The following is a 26,707-nucleotide window of genomic DNA, read 5'->3' as shown; positions in this document are numbered from 1 at the left end:
AGCATTTTTAGATATTAATCTTAAGTTTTTTTCTCAAAATTTAAACTTTTCTTATATTTCATAGATAAAATCACATTAACATTTCTGGGAATAAACTTTATTACTAGGGCTTTAAAATGCATACAAGATAATTGTAGTAGTACTTGCAGGTAAATATGGGGATTGAGGGAAAAGGAATTCTTAGGAAAATCCTACATCCTACCTAGAGAACCTCTTAAGCTCCCTCTGCTGGCTACCATTTAAATAAAGTAGAAAAAAAGGTAAACCTCTTTTCTTCTGGGAGGTAATGACAGATGCACTCTGAAGCTGACAATGCTGTTGTTGAAATTGAAAGGAAAGTTCTCTTAAGTAAGGGCTAAGTCTAACTGCTGCCTACATTCTGTAGTAAGGCTTCAGGACTTCCAAACAGATGGGGGAGGGGGGTGCGGGGAGGCCACAGTCGACTTAAAATAAGGGAAGTCATTATCAAGTTTGAATATGTTAAGCATTAAATCGATATACAAAAATGCAAAAGCATTTATATAAAATAAATCAAATATAAACAATTATCATTTAACACTAGAAAATTAATAATTTAAATACAGTTCACAAAACTTCACTAGAACAAAAAGCTTATACCAAACTATTTAATCTATTAGTTTCAATATTAAGGTTTATTTTTTTCCTCCAGAGTGAGGTTAAGTAACAATTTAAATAATTTTCAGGATGTATAAATGAACATCCATTCAGAAAGAACATTACTGCTTCAAAGTGGCTATCTAAGAAATATTTTGCATGTAATAAATATATTTTATGTTTAGGTTAACAGGCACCATCTTGAGAGCAAAAAAGTATTTTTTTTAATTAATAAATTACATTCAAGAAAACAAGGTGTTTATATCTGAAGTATGATATATCCTTAAATGTTTTTCTTCATATAGCACCCAAACTTCCAAACTAGAAAGTAGCTTCTAAAATATAACTCATACCTTAAGTTATAAAAATAAAGGCCAAGAAAAAAATCAATTTAAGACAAAATTTACAGTTTATATTATTAATTCCCCATTCAATAAAATATCAATTGCCAATTTACTAAATGAACTGCAAATATGCAATGTTAGTGCTGAAAATCTGAAATATATATTTTTAAAAGTCACTCTTTCTCAAAGTATTTAAAATATTGCATCTCTGGTGGCAAACCTGCAAACTATCATTTTATTTCTCTAGTTTCCTTACTTCCACTCCCAACCCTACCCCTTAATCTTGTAAAAGCCATCCAGCATTTTTTCTTTTTTTCAGTGGGGGGTGGGGGAGTGGGGGTTAACACACTATATCCCAAACACAAAACACTGACAATACTCCTTGGTAAACAAGGAAATCCCAGAAGAGTCCAAGCCTGCAGCTTTGCTCCCAAAGTGTGCCACAGGCTAAATGATAAAGAAAAAAAACAATCAATGGCCCTTATTGATGCAGTCAGAATGCTCCTGGGAGTTCATAACTGTTTGAGAATTTGCTGATGTAATCCTGAAGAAAGTTTCAACACATTTTGCAGACAAATATCAGAGAATAAGTCTTTGATTAATAATTTTTCTATTTATTTCTGCCAAGGCGACTGAAAACACGAAAGCCTTTTCATCAGAGAGGTTAGCATAGATGTCAATTTCCTTTTCCTGTTTCTCTGTTAAAAGAAAAAGGGAAAGCTTTTAATATAAAGGCAGTAGATGCAGTATTTTTTTTAATTTAAAGTATTCCTTTAAATGACAATAAATATAATACATAATACTACAACATACACTAACTGCTATAAAGTATTATGCTACTGAACTGAAATTTTTAAATTACACAAAGGAGTTACTAAAATGCCATGAACTCAATTCTAAGACTAAATGGAGACTGTATATATTTCTATACACACAGTCTAATATCGATATCATTTCTGTAAGAATCTCAAATATTTCTTTCTCCTCACTAGCATGAGCTGTTTCAATCAAAATGAATTTCCTCACCCTAAATATGGTCCCTTCTGAACATCAATGGTGCCTTTATGAATATATTAAGTTCTTCACCTTAGCCCTGCTATGGAAAATGTGAATAACCAACATTTATTTCTACTTTTCCCCACCTGATTACAAATGTAATCCAAGTCCATGGTAGAAACTTTGAAAAATACAGAAAAATAAAAAAGAAAAATCACCTATTATCTTATGAGCCAGCTAAAATCACGATTAACATCTTTTGTGTATATTCTCCCAAATGATTTTTTTCAGGCTCTACTATGATTCCACATTTGTCTCATTTTTTGTTTTGTATTGACTTTTTAATCAAAGTTAAACATGAATATAGTTTAGAGTCAAATTATTTTTACAAAACGTGTTACAAAAAAAACAGAAGTCCTCTTTCCCTCATGCACATTTCCTACTCTTCAAATAAAACTATTTTCCAGGTATTCCTTTTGGTTTTTACCTAAGTAACATATTTATCTGATGCAACATCTTGGATTTTTGGTTATAGGCATTATTAATTGACTTTCCAACATGAAATATTAGGATTTATTGTTTTCTGTCTCTTGCCCCCACCATACTCTTCTTATCACATCTTCCCATTATAGTTATATTACCATTTTGATGAGATCAATATTGTGTTTACATTATTCACTGTGTAAATGATTTCACTTTTCCTGTACACTGTTTTCACTGAAGAGATTCTTTTTTTTCACTTGCTTAGTTTTCATTACTAATTGAACCCAAACTCTCTCCTAGTTGGATAAATCTTTCAGAATGTTTACACATATCAATCTTATCTTCTTGAAGAAATTCTATGCTCCAATGTGAAATGGTTGCTTTCTAGGCCTATTGCACAATTATCATCTGGAGATCTCTCGTCAACATCATGCTGGAGATTCTCCTCATCTCTCTCTTGAGTGGGGACCCCGTGTCGTAGGTCCAGGATACTTTCTTGGTTTACTTCTTCACTGATGTCATATATCTTGTAGTAGCCTCCTGGGAAAGGGAGTATGGGTAGCAAATTTTTTGAGACCCTGAATATCAGAAAGTGTCTTTAGTCTTTCTTCACACTAGTTAATAGTGTGATTGAGTAAAGACTTGAATATTTCCTCTTAGTTTTTTTTTTTTTTTTTTTTTTGCGATACATGGGCCTCTCACTGCTGTGGCCTCTCCCGTTGCAGAGCACAGGCTCCGGACGCGCAGGCTCAGCGGCCATGGCTCACGGGCCCAGCCGCTCCGCGGCATGTGGGATCTTCCCCGACCGGGGCATGAACCCGTGTCCCCTGCATCGGCAGGCGGATTCTCAACCACTGCGCCACCAGGGAAGCCCTCCTCTTAGTATTTTAAAGGCAAAATACTGTCTTCCAACTACTGGTGTCACTGTTAAGAAAACCATATACCACTTTTTACAGTTATTTTTTAAGTTATTGCTAAATTTACTACAGTTAAATATACAGATCATAAGTGTACAACTGGATGACCCATACCACAATCAAGATACAGAAAATCCCTCATGCTCCTCTCCAGTCAATCCCTTCCCACCCCACCAGCAACCATTGTTCTACCACCGTAGATTTATTTTGCCTGTTTTTGAACTTCATATAAGTGGCATGGTATAGTACATACTGTTTTGTGTCTAGCTTCTTTCATTCAACATGTTTTTGAAATTCACTGATGTTGTTCATACATGAGTAGTTTGTTCCTTGCTGGGTAGTATTCCACTGTACCACTTTGATTATTTTCTCTGAACACTTGAAGGACCTTCCCTTTAACCAGAGAGATATGACTTATGATCATATGCTTTGGCATAATATCTAGTTTTAACCATCCATTGGTCTGGGAATTTGGTGAGGCATTTCAATATGGAAACTCAATGTCCTTCCCGTTTGGGAAAACTAGTTGAATTATTTCACTGATGACTTCCCATCTACTTCATCTTCTATGTTCTTCTTCTGCAACATCAATTATTTACAGATGTGGACCTCGAACTGGTCCTCTAAATTTCTTATGTTTCTTATTCATTTTTTCATCTCTTTTCCTATTGCTATACATTCTGGTACATTTCTTCAATTTTGTCTGTAAGGCTTCTGTTAAAGTTTTACATTTCTGCAAATCGTATAGACATATACATACATATATATATATATATTGAGATTCTCATTTTAAAGTTCATTTTCCAGGTACTTTTTTGACATCTGCAATTCCTTTTAAACATCATCTTGTTTTTCTTTCATGACTACCATACCTTCTCTTACAAAGAATATTAATGGTAGTTTTAATTTTTTTCTTCTCCCTGCAAAAACTTATCATATCCAAGTTATTTTTTTATTCCTCTGTGAAAGCCTGACTGGAGAACTCAGTATTTACCATCTCCAATTTTCACCTAATCTTCCTCATCTTAATTTGGTACTCCTGCCCTCAATGATGCCTGGTGTTTCCTAGACCAGAGACTGTGTTTTCCCTTTCAAAGGATAAACTTGCAGGGAGGGGAGGTCAGGGTAAAGAGCCCTAGCAGGCAATTAAAACACAGACTTCAAATGGTCTTGTTTTTAGCCTCACCTTCACCTCTACACTTTCAGACAATAACTGAGGTAAAAATTCCTGACCTTAGGCAGATGTGAAACAAAAATCAGTTTCTTTCTCAGCTTTCCTCAAAGGAGTTTACAATTTGGGTTTCTTGGGTCTGCTAAAGAAGTTAGCACTTTGCAGAATTTTGCTGCTTCTCCCACTCCTTGTCCTTGTGGGACTTGGCCCTTTAAAAAAAAATCCCTTTCATCCTTGTCATTTTACTAGGATTTGGGGAGGGTGCAGAGCTAGATGTGTTTATTCAATCCACCATCTTTAACGTGAAGTCTATATTAACTCTCTATGTTCATTAATAAGGTATTCAGAATTGCCCAATATATTTCAGTCAGTCAAAATGTCACTCCTGGGGCTTCCCTGGTGGCGCAGTGGTTGAGAGTCCGCCTGCCGCTGCAGGCCACACGGGTTCGTGCCCTGGTCCAGGAAGATCCCACATGCCGCGGAGCGGCTAGGCCCGTGAGCCATGGCCGCTGAGCCTGCGCATCTGGAGCCTGTGCTCCGCAACAGGAGAAGTCACAACAGTGAGAGGCCCGTGTACCGCAAAAAAAAAAAAAAAAAAAAAAGTCACTCCTACTTTACTAATAATATCCAGAATAATCATACCCGCCACATATAAAATGAAGACTTATTTTAAACCATCCAAAACTGTTAAGTTTAATGGTTGGCTTTTATCATAATGTTGTTATCTAGATGTCTAAAAAGATTTCCTTTTCATTCCTTATTCTTCCTATTTTTTTCAAAACATAGGAAACAGTAAAGCCAATTAAAAATGTGCTTTTAGACACACTGTCAGGTTTTCCTTATTAGAATAAAGGTAAAGCTTGCTTCAAATTCTTCAAGTGCCCTATGAGCTGGGAATCAATAAATACTGAATTTAAGTAGCTACTTAACACTAAGAAGCATATCAAAGAAGTCTATTCTAAAATATATAGACATTTCAAAAGTTCATATTTTCTATCAGTATTATATTTAGAAAACATGGTCTGCCTTAAGGGTTTGTAAAATACAGCCTGCAAAATTGGTAAAATACAATTGGCAAAATCTGGCCTCCCACCTGTTTTTACAAAGTCTTACTGGAACACAGCCATGCCCATTCATTTACGTATTCTCTATGGCAGCTTTCCAGACACAATGACAGAGCAGACTAGCTATGACAGAGACCCTATAGCCCACGAAGCCTAAAATATTTATTATCTGGCTCTTTACAGAAAAAGTTTGCTGAATGCCCTTGCCCCTGGCCTACATTAAAAGATTCTATTTTATTATACAAAAATTCCTTGAGGTCCTCCCTGTTTGTATTAAAAGCATATCTTACTCTAGAAATACCTTTCTTAAAACTTTTCTATAATAAACTAAAAATACCTGAAACCAACTTATACCAAATAAACACTTTTTTCAAGTTAACATGAAATAAAAGATCCAAACCTGCATATATAGTCCTACCACAACTACAGAGCCTTCGTTTCCCCAAATAAAAGACTGTCATTATCTATTCTCTCATCTCCTCTGACTAGAAGCATTCCTTTTCCATTCTTTGGGTTATATTCCCTTTACTTCAACTGTAAAGAATGTTCTGTTTTCTGGGCCAAGCAGTATTTCCCTCTTTTCTTTTTTCTCCGTTGACTTTTTTAAAAATGTATTTATTTTATTTTTTGGCTGCATTGGGTCTTCGTTGCTGTGCTTGTGCTTTCTCTAATTGTGGCGAGTGGGTGCTACTCTTCGTTGCGGTGTGCAGGCTTCTCATTGCGGTGGCTTCTCTTGTTGTAGAGCACGGGCTCTAGGTGCACGGGCTTCAGTAGTTGTGGCATGTGGGACTCAGTAGATGTGGCTCACGGGCTCTAGAGCGCAGGCTCAGTAGTTGTGGTGCACGGGCTTTGTTGTTCCGTGGCATGTGGGATCTTCCCGGACCAGGGCTTGAACCCGTGTCCCCTGCACCGGCAGGCAGATTCTTAACCACTGTGCCACCAGGGAAGCCCCTCTGTTGACTTTTCTTTACCTAGTTTTCATTCTGAAACAGTCTTTAGCATATATTTTCTGATCATCCCATTGTTAAAGAAGCACCCTCAAGTTGAGAAAACAACTCAAACTCTCTGGAAGATCAGCATAATAGAAGGAAAGAGAAAAAGCAGTAAAATTACCCAAGGAAATTAAGGAGTATAGAAGCACAGTCTTCACAGAATACAGTCAAAGACATTATAAACCTTAGTCCTTTAACCATACAATATTAAAAAATCTTTAACTTTGATAAAAGCTATACCAGTGAAGTTATTTTCCCTAACAGTAGCACTTTTATTCAAATAGAAGCACACAAAGCAGAGAGAAACGGTGAACAGGTAAAAAATTCTCAATGTCTAAAATACATTTATATTTGAATACCTAAGACTGAATACCTGAAAAAGCAAAGCATAACTCACAAATAACGTAAGAAGTTATAAACACATTTCACTGAAGAAATTATTTTAATAGAGGTTTTTGTGGTGCCTAACAACATTGTTATTTATTTTTAATTGAAATATAGTTGATTTACTTGAGAGAGATTTTTAAAGAATTATAAAAAGCAACTCTCTTGTTTTTTCATTTAATTACTGGCTTGAAAGTCCCACTTTTAAAAAGATATTCATGGGCATATGGGGTGCATTATGGCATTCTTTTTACTTTTGTGTAATCTTTTAAATTTTCCACAATAAAAGGTTTTTTAAAAGATGTATGAATCAAAGAAAACGAGAAGTTTTAGTTGATGGTTACAAACAAGTTATTGGTAGACACACTACTTATCAGAAGAAAAGAGAAAATCTATAAGGAGAATATGAATATGTTTTAGACCAAGAAGAATTCACCCTACTATCCAAAAGCTGCCTCAAAATAGGAAACAGAATAGGAGTAATTTAAAAATTCATACTGAAGAACACTTGAGAGTAAATTTTTAAAACTCACAGTATAATAGTTTGAAATAAGTCTTAACAGAATTCAGATTTATCTTTAAAAAAGTATAACTATTTTAACAGACTTATCCAGGATGTCATACACAAATTATCTCTGAACTTTACTATCATCAGTTTATAGCAAGGTGAATTTTACCTAATTTAAGCCTTTAGTTTTCCAATAAGAATTAAATTTATGTGACTTTTTTAAAACAAACATCTACCTGAGAGGAAACGCTTTTACAAACTAAAATATGAGTTGGAATTTTAAGTCCAGGAGTTCAATGCCTACCAAACACTTTCTTCACTACTATCTAATTTAGATGTTAGAAAACTTTAATACCTGAAAAAAAAAAACACAACTGCTTGGATTTACTCATACCTCTTTCTTCCTCATGTTTTTTGGCAGATGCACTTTTAGGTCTTCCTCTTCCTCGTCTGATATGATCTGAATGGCTGTTACTTCGAGACCTCTTTCTGTTTTCTAAATCCTTATTTACTGTAGAATTTATCTTCTCTCGCCTAACTCTCTCTGTTCGCCTCCTCTTGGCCTCATGCTTGTTTTCTGTATGGAAGAATAAAAGTGATATATTTTAGGGCTTAGCAAGAACTGTTTGCCCATGTTCTCATTGCTTTCTTATTTTTTTTTTCTAAATAGCACTAGAGTTTGCTGCCTGGCATATTTTATAAAACTACAACCATAACATCTATATGTCCCTCACACCCATGCAGGAAAAAAAGAAATTCAAAAGAATTCAGATCCACATTAACACATGAGGTAGTAGGAATCTTATAACAGAAGACAAGTTTCTTTATTTGATACTTTTAATTTCAGCCCCTACAAGTTCACACAATTCCACAGCAACCTTTTTCCTTCTCACTGTAACCAAGTTAAAAATGGTGAAGTATTACAAAAGGAAAATAAATATTCCATTCCTTTTTTCCCCCTACCCAAACTACAGATTGAAATATGTCAAATACACAGAAGCAAAACTGACCTTAGCCATAATATTTATATTAAAGTTCCCAATAAAAACCAAACAGAAAGTATCTAGGGAAAACATAAAAATACTAGGGAAGTAAGCAGTTTTCACTTTATCCACAGAAGAGGTCATTTCTGACATTCTAAGAGCATGTTTATCCCAAATAAATAGCAATAGGGGAACCTTACTCAACATGGTGATTTAATTAATGCAAGGAGCCACCCCTCTCACTCCAAACAGATCAAAAGGTTGGATAAGACAAACAACAATTTTTTTTAATTGCTTTCATACGTACCTGAATTCAAAAGAAAGAAAGAAAATTCACCAAATGCCTAAAACCATGGTGGTAAAGGGGCAAAACATATAAGAAAATTCATATCCCAAGAACTAAAGAGAACAATTTAAAAGGCTATACAGGGCTTCCCTGGTGGTACAGTGGTTGAGAAGCCGCCTGCCAATGCAGGGGACATGGGTTTGAGCCCTGGTCTGGGAAGATCCCACATGCCGTGGAGCAACTAAGCCCGTGCACCACAACTACTAAGCCTGCGCTCTAGAGCCCACAAGCCACAACTACTGAGCCCACCTACCACAACTGTTGAAGCCCACGTGCCTAGAGGCCGTGCTCCACAAGAGACGCCACCGCAATGAGAAGCCTGCACACTGCAACTAAGAGTAGCCCCCACTGGCCGCAACTAGAGAAAGACCGCGCGCAGCAGCAAAGACCCAATGCAGCAAAAAATAAATAAATAAAGTAAATAAATTAAAAATAAAATGAAATAAAAGGCTATATAAATTAAGTATGCTTAATAGGCTACTATAAAATAAAATAAATTTAAGTAAAATATTAATAGTTATTTCCAAATACCATATCCTTGGAGAATTAGTTAATTCCAGGTCTCAGATTAACATATACCAGATAATGCAAGAATACCTAGTTATTCCAAACTGTAAGAAAGTTATCTAAGATCACCAGAATCTTGTTAAAGGACTCAAGGGCTAACTTGAAGAGGCTCCTGTTGACTATTATAATTTGAGCATCAATAAAAATAATAACTATAATAGACTGAAACACCTAAAGAACCAACTCACTATTTTGAAAAGTGAAATAAAGGAAAAGAATAAAGCATTTACCCTGCCTTTTCTATTCAAACTGTACCACTCACTGGGTAACGAACGGGTAGATGAAGAGCAATTTCTCATTTTAGAATCACTGTGGCTAAAAAACTGAAGAAGGAATAAGAGTATTACCATTTTCAACTTGAAATGAACTAAATGTAAACATCAACAGCTGCTAACATCACAAAAACAGAGATAAGTAGACTTTGTGCCTCCTTACAGAATACCTACCTAAGTAGTCTTGCCAAAAAAAAAAAAATCAAATCTCATCAAGCCCTTAGATCCGAATTACAATTTATAAGAAAAAGAGAAATCATTCAAAGAATGTGTTAACATACACCATGGAGACACAAACAGTAAATCCAAATGGACAAGTGATAGTTTAACATATAATCTGCAAGGAATAAAAGAGAAAATAATAGATAAAGAGAGAGCCAAAAAAGATATCAGTCATATGCAACGTGTGGACCTTGTTTGGAATCTGTTTTTAAAAACCATTTATGAGAAACCTGAAAATTTCAACACCAGTTGGATATTTGATATTATGGAATTATTGTTAATTTTTTATTGTGCTTAAGTTTTTAAAGGTCTTTTATTTTTTTTTTTTTTAAATTTTATTTCTTTTTGGTTGTGCCGCATGGCATATGGGATCCTAGCTCCCTGACCAGGAATCAAACCCATGCCCCCTGCATTGGAGGCATGGAGTCTTAACCACTGGACCGCCAGGGAAGTCCCAAGGTCTGTCTTTTAGAAACATGTAATGAAATATTTATAATTGAAATTATATGAAATTTGCTTTAAAATAATATACAAGAGAAGGAGTGGATGTGGATGGGACAGAGTATGCTTAGAATTTCTCAAAAAAAAAAGTTGAAAGAAATAGTAACAGGTAAAGCTTTTTATAGTATGCCTTTTAGAGTTTAACACTGAATATAAGTTTGTTCCTTCAGCTACCCACCCATCTCTGCAAACTTCTTCATAGCCAACCTCTCAAAAAAGAAGTATCTGTACTTTCTGCCTTCAGTTTCTCACCTCCCATTCACCCATCAATTCATTCCAGTATAGCTCCCAACTCAATGAAAATGATCATCAAGAAGGACAAAAACCTCTGTCAGCAAATCTAATAGACACCTCTCTTTAATCATCTTAATACCATCTCTCAAAAATTCAACACAGGACTACTCTTTTCCTTGAAATTAATTTTTTTTTTTTTTTTTTGTGGTACGCAGGCCTCTCACTGTTGTGGCCTCTCCCGTTGCGGAGCACAGGCTCCGGAGGCGCAGGCTCCACGGCATGTGGGATCTTCGCGGACCGGGGCACGAACCTGCATCGGCAGGCAGACTCTCAACCACTGCGCCACCAGGGAAGCCCCTACGCCACCAGGGAAGCCCCCTCTTTTCCTTGAAATTAATTTTTTACTTGATTTTCAGGTTCTGCAAATCTCCCATCTCACCAGCCATTCCTCTTTATCGCCTCTGCTGTCTTCTCCTCCCTGCAGGTTCTTTTCCATCTCTAATATTAAAGTCTTAGGACTCTGTCCTGAGGCCAGATAAACCATGGACCCAAAACATTAAAAATTATTGTTATAATCGTTCCAAAATTTCTACTTTCAGCTCTGACTTCTTCCCAAAGCTCTAGACTGCCTACCTAACAGCTTCACTTGTATGACTCACAAGCATTTCAGATGTGCCAAAAAGTAACTCTTGATTTTCCCTCCTCCAACCTTCATTATACTAGTAAATAGCACCAACCAGTTGCAAAAGCCAAATAACTTGTAGTCATTCGTGACTCAGCTTGTTTATTCTATCATCATAGAAGTCCATAGGTACTCCGTGCAAAATACATCCACAATTTCTTCATTTCTCCCACTTCTATGGGCAACCGAACACATTCCCTAAATAGCTGCCAAAATTATCTTTTAAAAAAACTGTATAAATAAGCTTCCTTTCTAAAACCTTTCATTAGCTTTTCACTTTATTTAAAAGAAAGTCAAATTTCCTGACCAAAGACTATAAGTCCCCCTATAAGACCTGACATTTGCCTCTCACCCATCTAATCTCATACCACTAGCCAGTTTGTTCAGTACTCTCCAGATATGCCTTCCTTTTAATAAAACAGGTTCCTTCCTCCCCTTGAGTCTCTGCATTTGCTAATCCTTCTGCCTAGAGCTTTCTTCCTAAGGCTCTTCATGAGACAGGCTTTATTTCCTTCAGATGTCAATTTATAGGTCACCCCTCTGAGTCTCCCAGCCCAAGTTACTTTCTATAATCTTCTACTACTACTACTATAGTCTTTCTATAATTTTCTTCTACTACTACTTCTACTACTACTACTACATTTATTTATATGCTCAATATGTCTCCCCCATCAAAATATAAGCTCTATGAAAGCTGGGGTGCTTTTGTCTGTCTCATTCACAGAACCTAGAATGTTACCTACACATGTTAAGTGGTGCTGAATAAATAATATTAGACTGAACACATGATTTATTTCACTATCTTCTCAAAAATCCTATTGAAATGAGCACAAACATGGGTAAAAAGGTAAAGGGAAAAAGGAAAATAAATCTGCAGTGCTTGAAACAGGAAAGGGTGCTATTAACGATCTGAAATTACAGAATTTCAGCAAACTGGCAAGCTGACAGATTCTAAGTAACCAGAATAGAAAAAATTAAAATTCAAAATAAGAATAAGAGATATCTCCTATAGCAGGGATCGCTCTTCTTCCCAAAGATATTCCCAGGACAGGACGAAAAGTACAGTAAGGAACAGCAGGCCACAGGGTGATCATCAGAATAACTAGAGCTAATGCAGAACAGTTGGGCCTATGTATACAAAGTAACACATAAAGACGTAAAGCTCTTGGGAATCAAGCGATGTTCAAGGGGACTTTGAACCTCCACAACACAGAAAGAAGAAACAAACAAACAAAAAAGGCAGTTCCTCATAAAAATGAAATACTATAAAGGATCTCACATTCTGTCCCAGAATGAAACCTTCCTTATTTTGGCAATCATGGATTTCAATAGCATTCCCCAGCTCACCTAATTTACATCTAAAAGCCTGCCAATAAGCTTCTTCCAATTGTACACTAAAGAGATGTCAAAATAGACTTTCAAAACAGTGTAGGATATTCATGCAAGTTATCTACACTGATAAACCAAGACCTTCATTTATAAATATTAACAGGCAATTAAGGATTACCAGCTATTTGAAGAAAATAAAAAGTGTGAGAGAGAGAAGGAGCAAGATAAAACATGCGGAACAGGGAGTTCCCTAGTGGTCTAGTGGTTAGGATTCTGGGCTTTCACTGCTGTGGCCCGGGTTAAATCCCTGGTCAAGGCCAAAAACAAAATAAAAACAAAAACATGAGGAACAAAGGTAGTTCAGGAAACAAAAAAATCTTAAAACATTTCAAAGCATACCTTCTGAAAGTACTATATCATTAAGATTTTTTTGCAGAAATAGAAAACTCCATCCTAAAATCATATGGAATCTCAATGGACCCCAAATAGCCAAAACAATCTTGGAAGAGAACAGAGAATCACACTTCTTGATTTCAAACCTTTTCTAACAAAACTACAGTAATCAAAAAAATGTAGTACTGGGCTTCCCTGGTGGCGCAGTGGTTGAGAGTCCGCCTGCCGATGCAGGAGACACGGGTTCGTGCCCCGGTCCGGGAAGATCCCACATGCCGTGGAGCGGTTAGGCCTGTGAGCCATGGCCGCTGAGCCTGCGCGTCCGGAGCCTGTTCTCCGCAACGGGAGAGGCCACAACAGTGACACCCCCGCATACCGCAAAAAAAAGGAAAAAAAGTAGTACTGCCTTACCAGAGACATACAGACCAACAGAATAAAATAGCCCAAAGATAAATCCTCTAATATATTGTCAAATGATTTTCAATAACAGTAGCCATGAAAAAACAGTACTTTCAACAAGTGGTAATTGGGAAAACTGGATATCCACAGGCAAAAAAATGAAACTGGACCCTTATCTTACACCATATACAACAGCAGTCCCCAACCTTTTTGGTACCAGGGACTGGTTTCCTGGAAGCCAATATTCCACCACCACCCCCCCCCCGGGGGTGGGGGAAGGGGCGGGGCAGAGGGACGGTTCAGAAGGTAATGCGAGCAATGGAGAGCAGCAGAAGCAGCTTTTGCTCGCTCGCCCACCACTCACTTCCTACTTTGCGGTCCGGTTCATAACAGGCCGCGGACTGGTAGCGGTCCGTGGCCCGGGGATTGGGGACCCTGATATACAAGAATTAACTCAATATGGATTGAAGATCTAAATATAACAACTAAAACTATAAAATGCTTAGGGGAAAAACTTCAAGACAGTGGATTTGTCAATGATTTCTTGGATATGACACCAAAAGTACCGGCAACAAAAGAAAAAATAGACAACTTGGATTTCATCAAAATTAAAAACTTCTGTTCAATGCATGAACAATATGTAGTTAAGTACATACAATCGAATATTATTCAGGAAGGAAATTCTGACACGTCACAGCGTGGATGGAGACATTATACTAAGTGAAACCAGACACAAAAGGACAAATATTGCATGACTACACTTATAGAAGGTAACTACAGTAGTCAAATTCAAGTTCACAAGCACAGAAAGAATAGTAGTGGCCTGGGGCGTGATGGGGGCGGGGAGTGGGAGGAAAATGGGGAGTTATTGTTTTATGTGTATGGAGTTTCAGTTTGGGAAGATGAAAAGAGTTCTGGAAATGGACAGTGGTGATGATTAAGCACATGATATGAATGTACTTAATGCCACTAAACCGTACAACTTAAAACGATTAAAATACTAAATTCTGGGATTTCCCTGGTGGCGCAGTGGTTAAGAATCCACCTGCCAATGCAGGCGACGCAGGTTTGAGCCCTGGTCTGTGCTCTGAGACACGCCTAGAGCCTGTGCTCTGCAACAAGAGAAGCCACTGCAATGAGAAGCCCACGCACTGCAATGAAGAGCAGCCCTCGCTCACCGCAACTAGAGAAAGCCCATGCCCAGCTACGAAGACCCAACTCCGCAAAATAAATAAATTAATTAAATTAAATTAATTTAAAATAAAAAAGAAAAAGTAGGGGACTTCCCTGGTGGCCCAGTGGTTAAGACTTCACCTTCCAAAGCAGTGGGTGCAGGTTCGATCCCTGGTCAGGGAGCTAAGATCCCACACGCCTCATGGCCAAAAAACCAAAATATAAAACAGAAGCAATACTGTAACAAATTCAATAAAGACTAAAAATGGTCCACATCAAAATATCTTTAAAAAAAAGAAAAAAGAAAAAGTAGGATTATCCTTATAGTACAATGGAAAGAAATTTTAGCATGACAGCTGTGCAGCAGATCTAAAATCAGTCTTGATTAGAAGAAATCAGAGGATTCTATGAAAAATATCTTTTAAAGATAAATATAGATATCATTATATAAACTATATGATTAAGAACTTTAAAGAAAGGCACAGAGATGAAGGTATGTATTTTTTCATCAAAAGGCAAAATAAAAACATGTTCCATATATGAATGTACAGCAATTTTAAGTGATTAGCATGTAAGGAACAATGTTTTCTGAAATAACAAAACCAAATCTTCACTGTCAAGTAATTCAGAGTTGAGGATCACTTACTACTGATTAACGTTCAATCATTTTGGGTTTCTAAAAGGTACTGGTGATAATCATTTCCCCATTTTTCTTCCTTAACTACAAAAGTGAGTATGTCATTTATAGACTTTGCTTATTTATCAGCCTTTCCCTGTTAGAGAATAATTTAAAAATTAGGTTTAATATTTTTATCCCTTTTTCCTTCCCCCAATAAAAAATGGAATTTATTTAATTTTGTTATTTATTTGACTAAGCTTAACCCAAAGTTTATACTCACTGAGGAATTAACAGTTAAATACTAATAAGCTATTCAAAATTCTTACCGTTTTTTTTTTTTGCTGTACGCGGGCCTCTCACTGTTGTGGTCTCTCCCATTGCAGAGCACAGGCTCCAGACGCGCAGGCTCAGCGGCCATGGCTCACAAGCCCAGCCGCTCCACAGCATGTGGGATCTTCCCGGACCGGGGCACGAACCGTATCCCCTGCATCGGCAGGCGGACTCTCAAACACTGCGCCACCAGGGAAGCCCCAAAATTCTTACCGTTTTAAACCTTTTTCTTACCTTTAGCGGAAGTCTTGTATAAACTAGTATCTCAGTTAGATTTTCAGTTTACTTTTTCTTTACAGTTTTTATAATGAAAAAATTTTAAAGGTATATCCATTGTTATTAAATGCAAAATAGCACCCTTGATGTCACTAAACCACCCAGAACACCCATTTGGAAAACTAAATTTAAAGATTTGGAACAGAGTTTGTTCTCACCAAAAACTGCTTCTGTCAGTATTTGGTAACTGACCAAATACTTGAATAGATTACTACTACAGTACTGAAGGTTTAGGCCACAGTACAGATACTTTCAATTTTAGGAAATACAGTATTTCCTTTAATTTCTTTTTTTAAAAATTTCTTCAAATTGACAGATGAAGACTCAACCTCAAGGCTACGTTTTAAACTCTCAGTCAACCATTCAATTTAGAAATGAAATCCTACATGAACAACATAGTCAATTTTTAAAAATTTATCTCCATTTAATATTGACCCCCTAAAAAGGATAAAAGAAACAATACTACATTCCTAACTCATTTAGAAAGGAATCAAAGAATAATTAATTGCTTTGAGATTCTATGCACTTGTACAAAACACTGAGCATTAATACAGCTTTATTTGTAACACTCATCTTTTCCTCTCACCGAAATTAATATATTTTTACAATTTAAAATTAACTTCCATAATAGATTTTATTTATCTATATTTTCAGCTAGCAAAGTTCTATATTGTTCTAGCGTCCCACCTCCCTATTTTCATGTATGTTATGAAGATATAAAGATGATTAGTATACTTGCAAAATGTGAGTTTTCAACATTTCAAATCTAGATAAATCTATGACTTAACAGATTATTTTCCTCCTGCATGTCACACAAAGTTACAATAATTAAATAAGAGGTTTCAACCCACTGAAATTTCAAATAATCTTTTATAGCTTTGATTTTAAGATAAGTGCAATCTGAGCTTTAAAGATGTTTCTTTTTTGTTTTAAATGTTTAATTATGCAAATAAAAGCCTTCCTTGGGGACTTCCCTGGTGGTGCAGTGGTTAAGAATCCGTCTGCCAATGCAGGGGACATGGGTTCGAGCCCTGGTCCGGGAAGATCCCACGTGCCGTGGAGCAATAAGCCCATGCGCCACAACTACTGAGCCTACACTCTAGGGCCTGTGCATGCTGCAACTACTGAGCCTGCATGCCGCAACTACTGAGCCTACATGCCACAACTACTGAAGCCCGCCTGCCTAGAGCCCATGTTCCACAACGAGAAGCCACCACAATAAGAAGTCCGCGCACAGCAACGAAGAGTAGCTCCCGCTCGCTGCAACTAGACAAAGGCCGTGTGCAGCAACGAAGACCCAATGCAGCCAGAAAAAATTTTTAAAAAGAAATTTAATTGTAAAAATTAGTAGTTATTGAGTACCTATAACATACCAAGCTTTCTTTATGTTAGACATTTTCATATACACTTCATCTACACTTCAATCCTCTAAGTTGGTACTATAAACCTACATAAACACAAGTAAACAGCAGCTGCCCCTGGAGGTTAATTAACCTGTTAGAGAGTGTCCAAACTGGAATCTGAATCTGAAGCCAGATCTTCATATAATATATAACAACATATAGTACATGGCTGTACTATACCAAACTGATTTCCAGGCTTTGAGTACTCTTAATCCTTCTTAAAACCCTTTCCTCCTTTTGTTCTACAGCACAGTCTATCCCTGATATTTCTCTGTCCTTTCTATTCTTTGTCTTGCTGGTTCTTCTTCCTCCTCCCTAGGATTTCTAGGCTTCAATGTTTCATCTTCACTTCAAGGTCGCAAGTCTACTCTTATTAAACAACAGAACCTTAGGAAACTCCAAACGTAAAATAATAATGAACTGCTTCTCACTCATCACACTGACTTATGTAACACCACCTCTGTTGGCTGTTCTCCTGCGGCTGACATTTCTTCTCAGCTGACATGACCTCCCTACCCACTTCTACCCTTTAAGATTGGAGTCTGCCAGAGTTCAGTCCCTGAACCTGCTTCCTCTTCCTACCCTATAGACTCTATAGAACTGGCTCATCCATTTCCATGATATCAACAACCATGATGATTCAAACCTTTCTCTCCGGCTGAGGCTATTCCCTGAGCTTCAGACTGTATGTCCAACTGGGGAAAAAAAAAAAAAATCCACACGGATGATATTTCACAACTATATCCAAACATAGTTTCTTCATCTTTCCCTCAAAACTTGTCTTCCCTTTTATCTTCCCTTTCTAACCAGTAATCCCAGTCAGAAATCTGGAAGTCATTCTAAAGTCTTCCCTTTCCTTCAAATGATTCTAAATTCTTAACACTTGTAGCATCTGTCCCTTTTCTCTGTCCTCATTTACATTTCTTCCTTACCTCATTTCTCACCTGAATTGTTGGTATATAGAAGGGTCTCAAAAATATTTGTTGAGTGAAAAACTAATAAACACAATTGTCCCACTAATAGCATGGACCATGTCTTATTCATTTTGGAGCCTCAGAACTGAGTTGACATGCCACCCCAGCAAATCTACTGAATGAATCATTCCAAGGTTCCCATACCCAAATCATACTCTTAGGAAACAAGAAACAGGAATTGATTTTTAACAGTTCTCTGGATGACTCCTATATAACCAATCCAGCAACAGCCTTTAAGAACTAATGAATTAATAGTAAGTCCATTACCATGTTGAAAGGGAGCAAACTCAGAGGCAGAAATGGAATTAAAACTGCTTTCCTCCCATCTCTCCACAGACCTAGGATAAACAGACCTCTCACAGACATAAATATATGTAATTCTTGAATCATCTCCTACTATAACCATTCTTCGCTTAACTCGGCATCCTCACTCAGTTAACATACTGCAAAAGCTCACTTCCACCTTGTAACCCCACAAACTATTCTCTAGACAGAAGTCAGAATGATCTTTCTAAAAGGCAAATCAGAGCATGCCACCCTCCCCTCACCTAATTGCACATCCCAGGGATAGTTTCTCCTCACACTGTAAGAACAAAAACCAAAATCTTACTCTAGTTTACAAAGCCTTAAATAAATAATCTGGCCTCTGCTTATCCCTCTGGCCTCATATCGAACACTCTCCTGGTTTTACTGTCTACACTGCAACCACGCTGGCCTTTTTGTTCCTAAAATATACCAAAATTTAACAACCTTAAAATTTTTGCATTTGCTATTTCATCTGTCAAGAATGGTCTTCTTCCTGATCTCATCATGGCTACTACCCCCCTGTTCCTATTCAGCCTCAGCCTAAAATGTCACCTCTCAGAGAAGCTTCCAAACCACTCAATCAAAAGTAGCCTTCCAGTCACACACCTCAGCACTCTATTTTAATTTCTTACAAGGCGTTTATTCACAAGTTGATATTCTCCCTGTTTATCTGTTCTCTATTTCCTGCCTACAAGAATGCATTAAGCTCCATGACAGCAGTGAACCCGCCTTGATAGTAAATTCATTCATTACTTTAGGCCCAAGGCTTAGAACAGTCCTAGCATACAGCAGGTGCTCATATATACACTTGCAATCAATCTACTCTTATTTGGGGATCATGAACATATAAAGTTCTGACTTTATCAAAGAACAAATAACAACATTTCATTTTTTAATAAATATATCTGCTGAACAAATCCAATTTGTCTATATTAATGGGAAGGTAAAATTCAAACAAAAAATTTTTTAGATATTCTATATCAGGGAATTACAAAAAATAACCAATGTATCTAAAAATTATATTCACACCAAAATCAGGTTATATTTTTTCAGTCACCAGTTTAAAAAAAAAAAACAAAAACCTACTTTAAAGTTGTTACACATTGTACCAGCACTATGAGAGGAAAAACCAAAATGTCCATCAAGCAGTAAACAGATAAACAAATTGTAGCATATCCACACAAAGAATACTATTAAGCAATAAAAAGGAATGAATTCTTATTGATATACACAACAATATGGCCGAATCTTAAATTATGCTCAGTGAAAGAAGTCAGGCGATAAAGATTACATACTGTATGATTCCATTTATATAATATAAAGTTCTAAAATAGTGACAGAAAGCAGATCGGTGGTTATCTGGGGGAGTGGGAAACAAGATGGAAAGATTACAAAGGGGAACTAGAGAGCTTATGGGAATGATGGACATGTTCATTATCTTGACTGTGGTGACTGATTGGTGTAAACACATGACAAAACTTATCAAACATACACTTTAAATATGCACAATTTATTGGAAGTCAATTATACCTTTAGTAAACATTTAAATTTTTTTTAAAAAAATCAGATTAGGTCACTCCCTTGCTTAAAACCCTTCAATGGCTCTCCATACTCCAAAAATAAAAAATAGAAAATTTGTTACAAGCGTTATCAGCATTACAAGGGGGTTAACATTTAAATAGAATGAATGGCATACTAATGTCATAAGCTGATTTCCAATAGCTAATAAAAACCAAACACATACTTAAATAGACTTTAATTTTTAACTTCAACAAAAATTGAATAGTAAATTCACAAAAATTAATTTTAAATTTCTACATCAAAAAGCTAAAAATGTGGTAAACTCTCACAATTACCTGTAGAAGATGGTGATTTTTCTGGGTGTTTTGCATTTAAAAGTTTTCTGCTAATAAATATGTAACCACAGGGACATGATTTACATGCAACAGGAACCTGTAGACAAAAAAAAGAAACAACTTATTATTACTATTTTTCTGTTCTTAAACTTCTCAGTGTTTATGTACTCTCCTAAACTGAATGATAAATTACTTGAAGTAGGAATCGTGGATTTATTTAAACCCCACCTCCTGACAACAAATTATGAGATGGGTATTGTGTCCTCTAAATCTTCACATTCTAGTAACACACTACAATAACCATGAATGTAGCAAATGCATGGTAAACATGTGCTGATGTGAGTGAACAACAGAAAACCACAATAGGGTCAGAGCCAAGGAAAATATATGGGGAAAAAGGTAGCATTTCCTAAAATATTAGTTTGAAAGCAGTTTATATAGAATAAATTGGAAAAGGGGGCATGATTGGGAAATCATTAAAGTAATCCCAGCATAATATTATGGGCCCCACTGGAATAGTGAGAATGGAAATGGAGAGAAGGTAGATCTACAAGACATTTCAAAAGGGTAAAGAACTGAAAACAACCCAGGTTCCAACATGAGCAGGTAAGATGCCGATTACTACCAATAGAAAAAAAAAAAGTTTACAACAACCCGTCTGAGGGGCAAAAGTGTTGTACAAACAAAAGAGAATGTGGGACAAAGCAGGAGTTGAGATCTAGTATCTTACAGTCTCAGCTCCAGGAAGGACGTCGGATAAAACACAAGCTCTTCAGGCTTCTGTTTCTAAATCTGTAAACTATTTTTACAAGTGTCTCCTTTCTCCATTTCAAGTCTGTCAATATTTTTCTAAAGCCAAATGTTAGGGACTTCCCTGGTGGCACAGTGGTTAAGAATCCGCCGGCCAATGCAGGGGACATGGGTTTGAGCCCTGGTCTGGGAAGATCCCACATGCCGCGGAGCAACTAAGCCCATGCGCCATAACTACTGAGCTTGTGCTCTAGAGCCTGCAAGCCACAACTACTGAACCCGTGTGCCACAACTACTGAAGCCCGAGCGCCTAAAGCCAGTGCTCTGCAACAAGAGAAGCCACTGCAATGAGAAGCTCGCACATGGCCATGAAGAGTAGCCCCTGCTCACCGCAACTAGAGAAAGCCCGCGTGCAGCAACGAAGACCCAACACAGCCAAAAATAATAAATAAATAAATTTATAAAGCCAAATATTACTGAAAATCATTGAAAAAAGCTTTAGCTTTTCCTCCACAATTGTTTCACTAATATTAACCTTAATGATTCTTGGACTCAGGGCACATTCACTGAAAACCAGAAATTAATCTCAACAAAAAGTACTCACAGAATACTAATTACAATTCCCTTTGTAAGATAAGTTCCATTTGCCCACTGTCCTGCTTATGTAAAAGTTTAATCACTACTATAAAGCTTTCATCCATTTATGTAGAGAATGCCTCATGTTCTAGAGTATAAATATGTGATCTAAATAAGCTAAATCAGAATTTGGCCAGAATTCCTTTTCTTTGCATAAAAATACTGAACAAAGAATTCTAGTTTGTATTTATGAAAAATAACAATGAATCTATAAAAATAATCAAACTCCAGGTATGTCTAACAGCTTGCTTTATCAAGAATGTAACGAGGGCTTCCCTGGTGGCGCAGTGGTTGAGAGTTCGCCTGCCGATGCAGGGCACACGGGTTCGTGCCCCGGTCCGGGAAGATCCCACATGCCGCAGAGAGGCTAGACCCGTGAGCCATGGCCGCTGAGCCTGCGTGCCCGGGGCCTGTGCTCCTTAACAGCAGAGGCCACAACAGTGAGAGGCCCGCGCACCGCAAAAAAAAAAAAAAAAAAAAAGAATGTAACGAGATTCTTCCAAACCATGACAGAAAATGTAATGTTACATTTCTTAATAGTGTAAAATCTGCCTAAAATAGGTATGTTTTGTCATTTTAAAAATTTCACATCTTCAGAGAAACCAAGCTCAAAGGTACTGACTCATTTCCTTTATACTTAAACACATCATTAACGGCATCCACAGCAATATAAATTGTTTTAAGTTAATGCTACCCAAAAAAACACAGAACGTGATGTTCTTATTCAACATACCCTTTGCTACTCAACAACCATTTTCTTTCAGCTATTGAAACTCAACAAATTGAAATTTAATTGTCTTATACACAAAAAAATTATATCAACCCATGTCCAGAATTAACAGTGTGCTACAGTTAGATGAGAAATGTACATTCGGCTTTGGGATGACTAATTCAATTGACAGGCTGATTTACATCCCTTAATGAAAGTGTCTTATGCTCAAGGAACATTCATGCGCCTGAGCTAAGTCACCCTAAGGTCCTTTTGAAAATGTAAAGTTCCTTCCCCTCACACCAACCCTGAAGAAAACCCAACTAACCACCACCACAATACAGATCCTGTAAAAAGAATTATTAAATGAGGTAGACAACTTCAGTTATATTAATCTCTTTAAATTATTGTATAATTTGGATTTTAAACAAACACCTAAACTTCCATGAAATTTCAGTTGTAATGCCAAAGACAACAGTAATGAAAGTTCTAATGCTATACTTGCAGGATTTTAAAATGCAAGGAAAAAACTTTGAAGTGTTGTTTACTGATGGCTTGTGAATCAATTTATTCCTTGAAAAATAGGTATTTAGATTGTAGGCATGTTTTACAAGTAAGACAGGCTTAAAAAACAACTGCAAAAAACAAAATCCTGACCCTATATTGTTTCACTGACTTCAAAAATAACCACAATACAGAGAATCCATCTATACTCTTTGTTGCTAAGAGCATCAGTTACATACAGCAGACATATTTGCTAAATGTCACATAAAATTTCCTAACATTTTTTCCTAAAAGGGGGAAAAAGCTGATGTAATAAAGAAAAAAAAAAAAGCAAAAACAGAAACATACACCAGAGATCCCAGAAAAATAATAAGAATCCTGACTACTACTACACTCAAAATGGCTCAGTAACTTGAGTTAGTGGATGTGAAACCTGTTGAAAATGAAAAGTATTGTGGTTTAGATGTTTCAGAACTATATTTCCAAATGGGGGAATGTAAAAGGGGACGTAATAAAGCAACTGAAAATCTAGGTCTTTCTTGTTTGCTGATCTCTGTACCTGTTTTTAAACTTACACACACATAGACAGAACTTATGTAAATCTACTCAACTGAGGCAATCTCCTCAAACTTTAAAGATTTTATATTTATGTTTATAAACTATATCTAAATTCTAATTTAATATTCATCAGGCAACTTAGAATAACAGCAGTATTCTAAAGCTTTTTTTAAAAATGGCTTTCTGGATTCTAATTTTTTTCTCATTTATAAGAAACTGTACTTTCAAATAACTAGAAAACTAAAATTAATCTATTATTTTCTTCAATTGAGTTACTTTTAGTAAAAGATAAATCGCTTTTAAGAATCACCAAAAGTTTGAATTAGTCACCATGTATGTTATCTTCTCTTAAGTATTTAGAATAAAGAACACTACAAACCAACATTTTAAATTATGTTGTTGTAGCCTGTTATGGAATGAATTGTGTCTCCACCCCGCAAAAACACCCCAGCAACAAATTCGTATGTTGAAGCCCCAACCCCCCAACGTGATAGTATTATTTGGAGATGAGATAATTAGGTTTAGATGAGGTCATGAGGGTGGAGCCCTCAGGATGGCATTAGTGTCCCTGCAAGAGACACCAGAAAGCTCTCTTTTCTGCCAGGATCTTGGGACTTCCAGCCTCCAGAACTGTGACAAAATAAATTACTGTTGTTTGAGCCACCCAATCTATGGTATTTTGTTATGGCAGCTGGAGTGGAGGTTGTGTGTGTAACAACAAAACAGAATGTGATATTTCCAAATAAAATGCTGATCACGTTTTGTTGAATAGTTACAGGGACTCCTACAAGTTTACTATCCTTTCCTCTTTTTTTAACGAGGATATTAAAAACAGGTTATTTTCCCCAAAAGGTTACTGTATGCCAAATACAACAAGGTCAGGATTTGCAATAACTGATGCCCTACAGAAACTGGAATGCATAATGCATACCATGTAAACCTTATACTTCTGCACAATTAAACGGAACAAATGGAAATGATTTAAATATTGAAATAATCTTCAACAAGGAGACTTAAATAGAAAAGTCCAACTTTTTCAGAATTTAACAAATTTAGTTTAATGGTAAGAATGGAAATTTAGGACTTCTCTGGTGGCGCAGTGGTTAAGAATCCGCCTGCCTATTCAGGGGACACAGGTTCGAGCCCTGGTCCGGGAAGATCCCACATGCCGCGAAGCAACTAAGCCCGCGCACCACAACTACTGTGTGTGTGCTCTACAGCTCGCGAGCCACAACTACTGAAGCCCCGCGCGTAGAGCCCGTGCTCCACAACAAGAGAAGCCACCGCAATAAGAAGCCCGTGCACCGCAATGAAGAGTAGCCCCCGCTGGCCGCAACTAGGGAAAGCCCCACGCGCAGTAACAAAGACCCAACGCAAACAAAAATTTTAAAAGAAAAGAAAGGAAATTTAACTCTGTTTTGGAAAACATGGCTAAATTGTTTTTAGAATGCATACTCAGTAAACTCAAACAATCAATAAACCGTAATTCTCCTTGCACAGTCTTCCTCTGATCAGCATATCTATCATTGCCCATAAAAGATACTGAATAAAACATGTAACATTTTCTGTTAAAAGATTTGATCAACCTTTAAGCTTGCTCCTTAAAGTATGCACTAAAATCAGCTTATTAAAAAAGTCTTCAGGGCTTCCCTGGTGGCGCAGTGGTTGAGAGTCCGCCTGCCCATGCAGGGGACGCGGGTTCGTGCCCCGGTCCGGGAAGATACCACATGCCGCGGAGCGGCTGGGCCTGTGAGCCATGGGCGCTGAGCCTGCGCGTCCAGAGCCTGTGCTCCGCAACGGGAGAGGCCACAACCGTGAGAGGCCCGCGTAACGAAAAAAAAAAAAAGTCTTCATCCATTTCAAATTACTCCTGATTTAAAAAAAAAGGAAAGAAAAAGGGAGAAGAGGTAATCATTTTGAAAAAATCCTCTCAGTGGAAAAGAAAAAAACACACCCAGATCTGCATGTTGGCGTGAAATAGGGCCCTTACTAATGCTTTTAACTGAGAGTCTTAACTCATTCGATTATAAGGTTTAGAGGAACTTCTATTATTCTAGTAAAAAATGAGGCATCCTTAAACTAAAACGGTAAGATGAGATTTTTTTAACTTACAGCTATGACACCATTAATTCTGTGTAGAAAGCAGTCATTTAAAATTCATAAAACCACATATATATATTTTAGAAGATCTGGAAGCAGAAAATGCCAAATTTTTAACAGTGGATACCGCGGCGGGTAGGGGCAAGTGAGGAGCGCTCAGGAAGGGCTTCAGTGGGGGCGTCATTCAATAACGTTCCATTTAAAACAATGTACAGAAAGGATTCACGATTATTTACGTCAAAAATATAATAAATATATTTAAGAGAAAAAAATCTCCATATTTCGCCAAAACTTAAAACTATTACACTGCGGGCCTGTCTGTCACATTTAAGCATCCGCCCAGGTCGCGGGGGGACAGTTTTGGGGGTCCACCGTACACATCTGAAACGGGAACAAAGCAACCCTGCCTGGCAGAAGGCGGATTTCGGAGCCAGGAGCCCAGACTCAGAGTCGACACATCGGGGATTCTCTTCGGGGCAGAAGGGGGCTGAGGGACCGAACTCGTCCACTTGGGCTGCTGCCCCACACTCCTGCCGCTGTCACCGGAGCCGGACAGGCGATTCTGGGAGGGTCAGAACAGGGCGCCCCGTCAGCTCACAATAAATCCACGCCCCCTCTCACGCGGCTGGCCACAGGGCAAGATACTCGCCCGTCTGACCGCCGCCAGGTGGGCACCGGCCGGGCAGCGGCCCCGGGCGCTTCCCCGGCAACCCCTGGGCTCTATCCGGCCGGTTACGGGCTCCCATGATGGCCAGAGCTCAAGGGCCGGCCCACACGCTCAGCCGCTGGGACCCCGGCGAGGCGGCCTCTCCACAGCCAGCGGCCGCCGGCAACGGACGCCCGCCCGCGCGCACCCGCCCCACCGGCCCGTGTGCCCGGTGTCCGGCCCCCGGCGCCCACCTGTTGGTCGCACTCGGGGCATGATTTGGTGGCCATCTTCACTTTCTTGGCTCGAGTTGCAGACATGCTCCTCTCTGGTGGCAGCGGCGGCGACGGCTGTGGCGGCGGCGGCGGCGGTAGCGGCAGCGGCGGCGGCGGCGGCGGCCCGGGCTCCGCCCCTCGTACTTCAGCAGCCCAGCCTCCGCCCGTTGGTCCCCGCAGGCCAGAGTGA

General features: G+C 37.9%; 1 protein-coding gene across 2 annotated transcripts; it reads right to left on the bottom strand.

The window, feature by feature from the left end:
- Nucleotides 1-632: 632 nt before the first annotated feature.
- On the bottom strand, nucleotides 633-26,707 carry CUNH16orf87 (chromosome unknown C16orf87 homolog). 2 transcript variants are annotated; one of them, XM_029204889.1, is made up of 4 exons: nucleotides 26,497-26,707; nucleotides 20,340-20,436; nucleotides 7,869-8,051; nucleotides 633-1,657 (listed from the first exon to the last, which is right to left on the bottom strand). In XM_029204889.1, the coding sequence occupies exons 1-4, from the start codon at nucleotides 26,560-26,562 to the stop codon at nucleotides 1,539-1,541; spliced, it is 465 nt and encodes a 154-aa protein (XP_029060722.1). In that variant the 5' UTR covers nucleotides 26,563-26,707; the 3' UTR covers nucleotides 633-1,538. The 2 variants fall into 2 exon arrangements, with proteins under 2 accessions (XP_029060722.1, XP_029060726.1); XM_029204893.1 differs by lacking the exon at nucleotides 7,869-8,051 and having other exon boundaries at nucleotides 763-1,657; nucleotides 26,497-26,593.

Source organism: Monodon monoceros, unplaced genomic scaffold, assembly GCF_005190385.1.
Source record: "Monodon monoceros isolate NGI ecotype Baffin Bay Population unplaced genomic scaffold, NGI_Narwhal_1 Super_Scaffold_10, whole genome shotgun sequence".
NCBI lineage: Eukaryota > Metazoa > Chordata > Mammalia > Artiodactyla > Monodontidae > Monodon > Monodon monoceros.
Note: the sequence above shows the minus strand (reverse complement) of the source record. Positions and strands in the feature narration are given on the sequence as shown.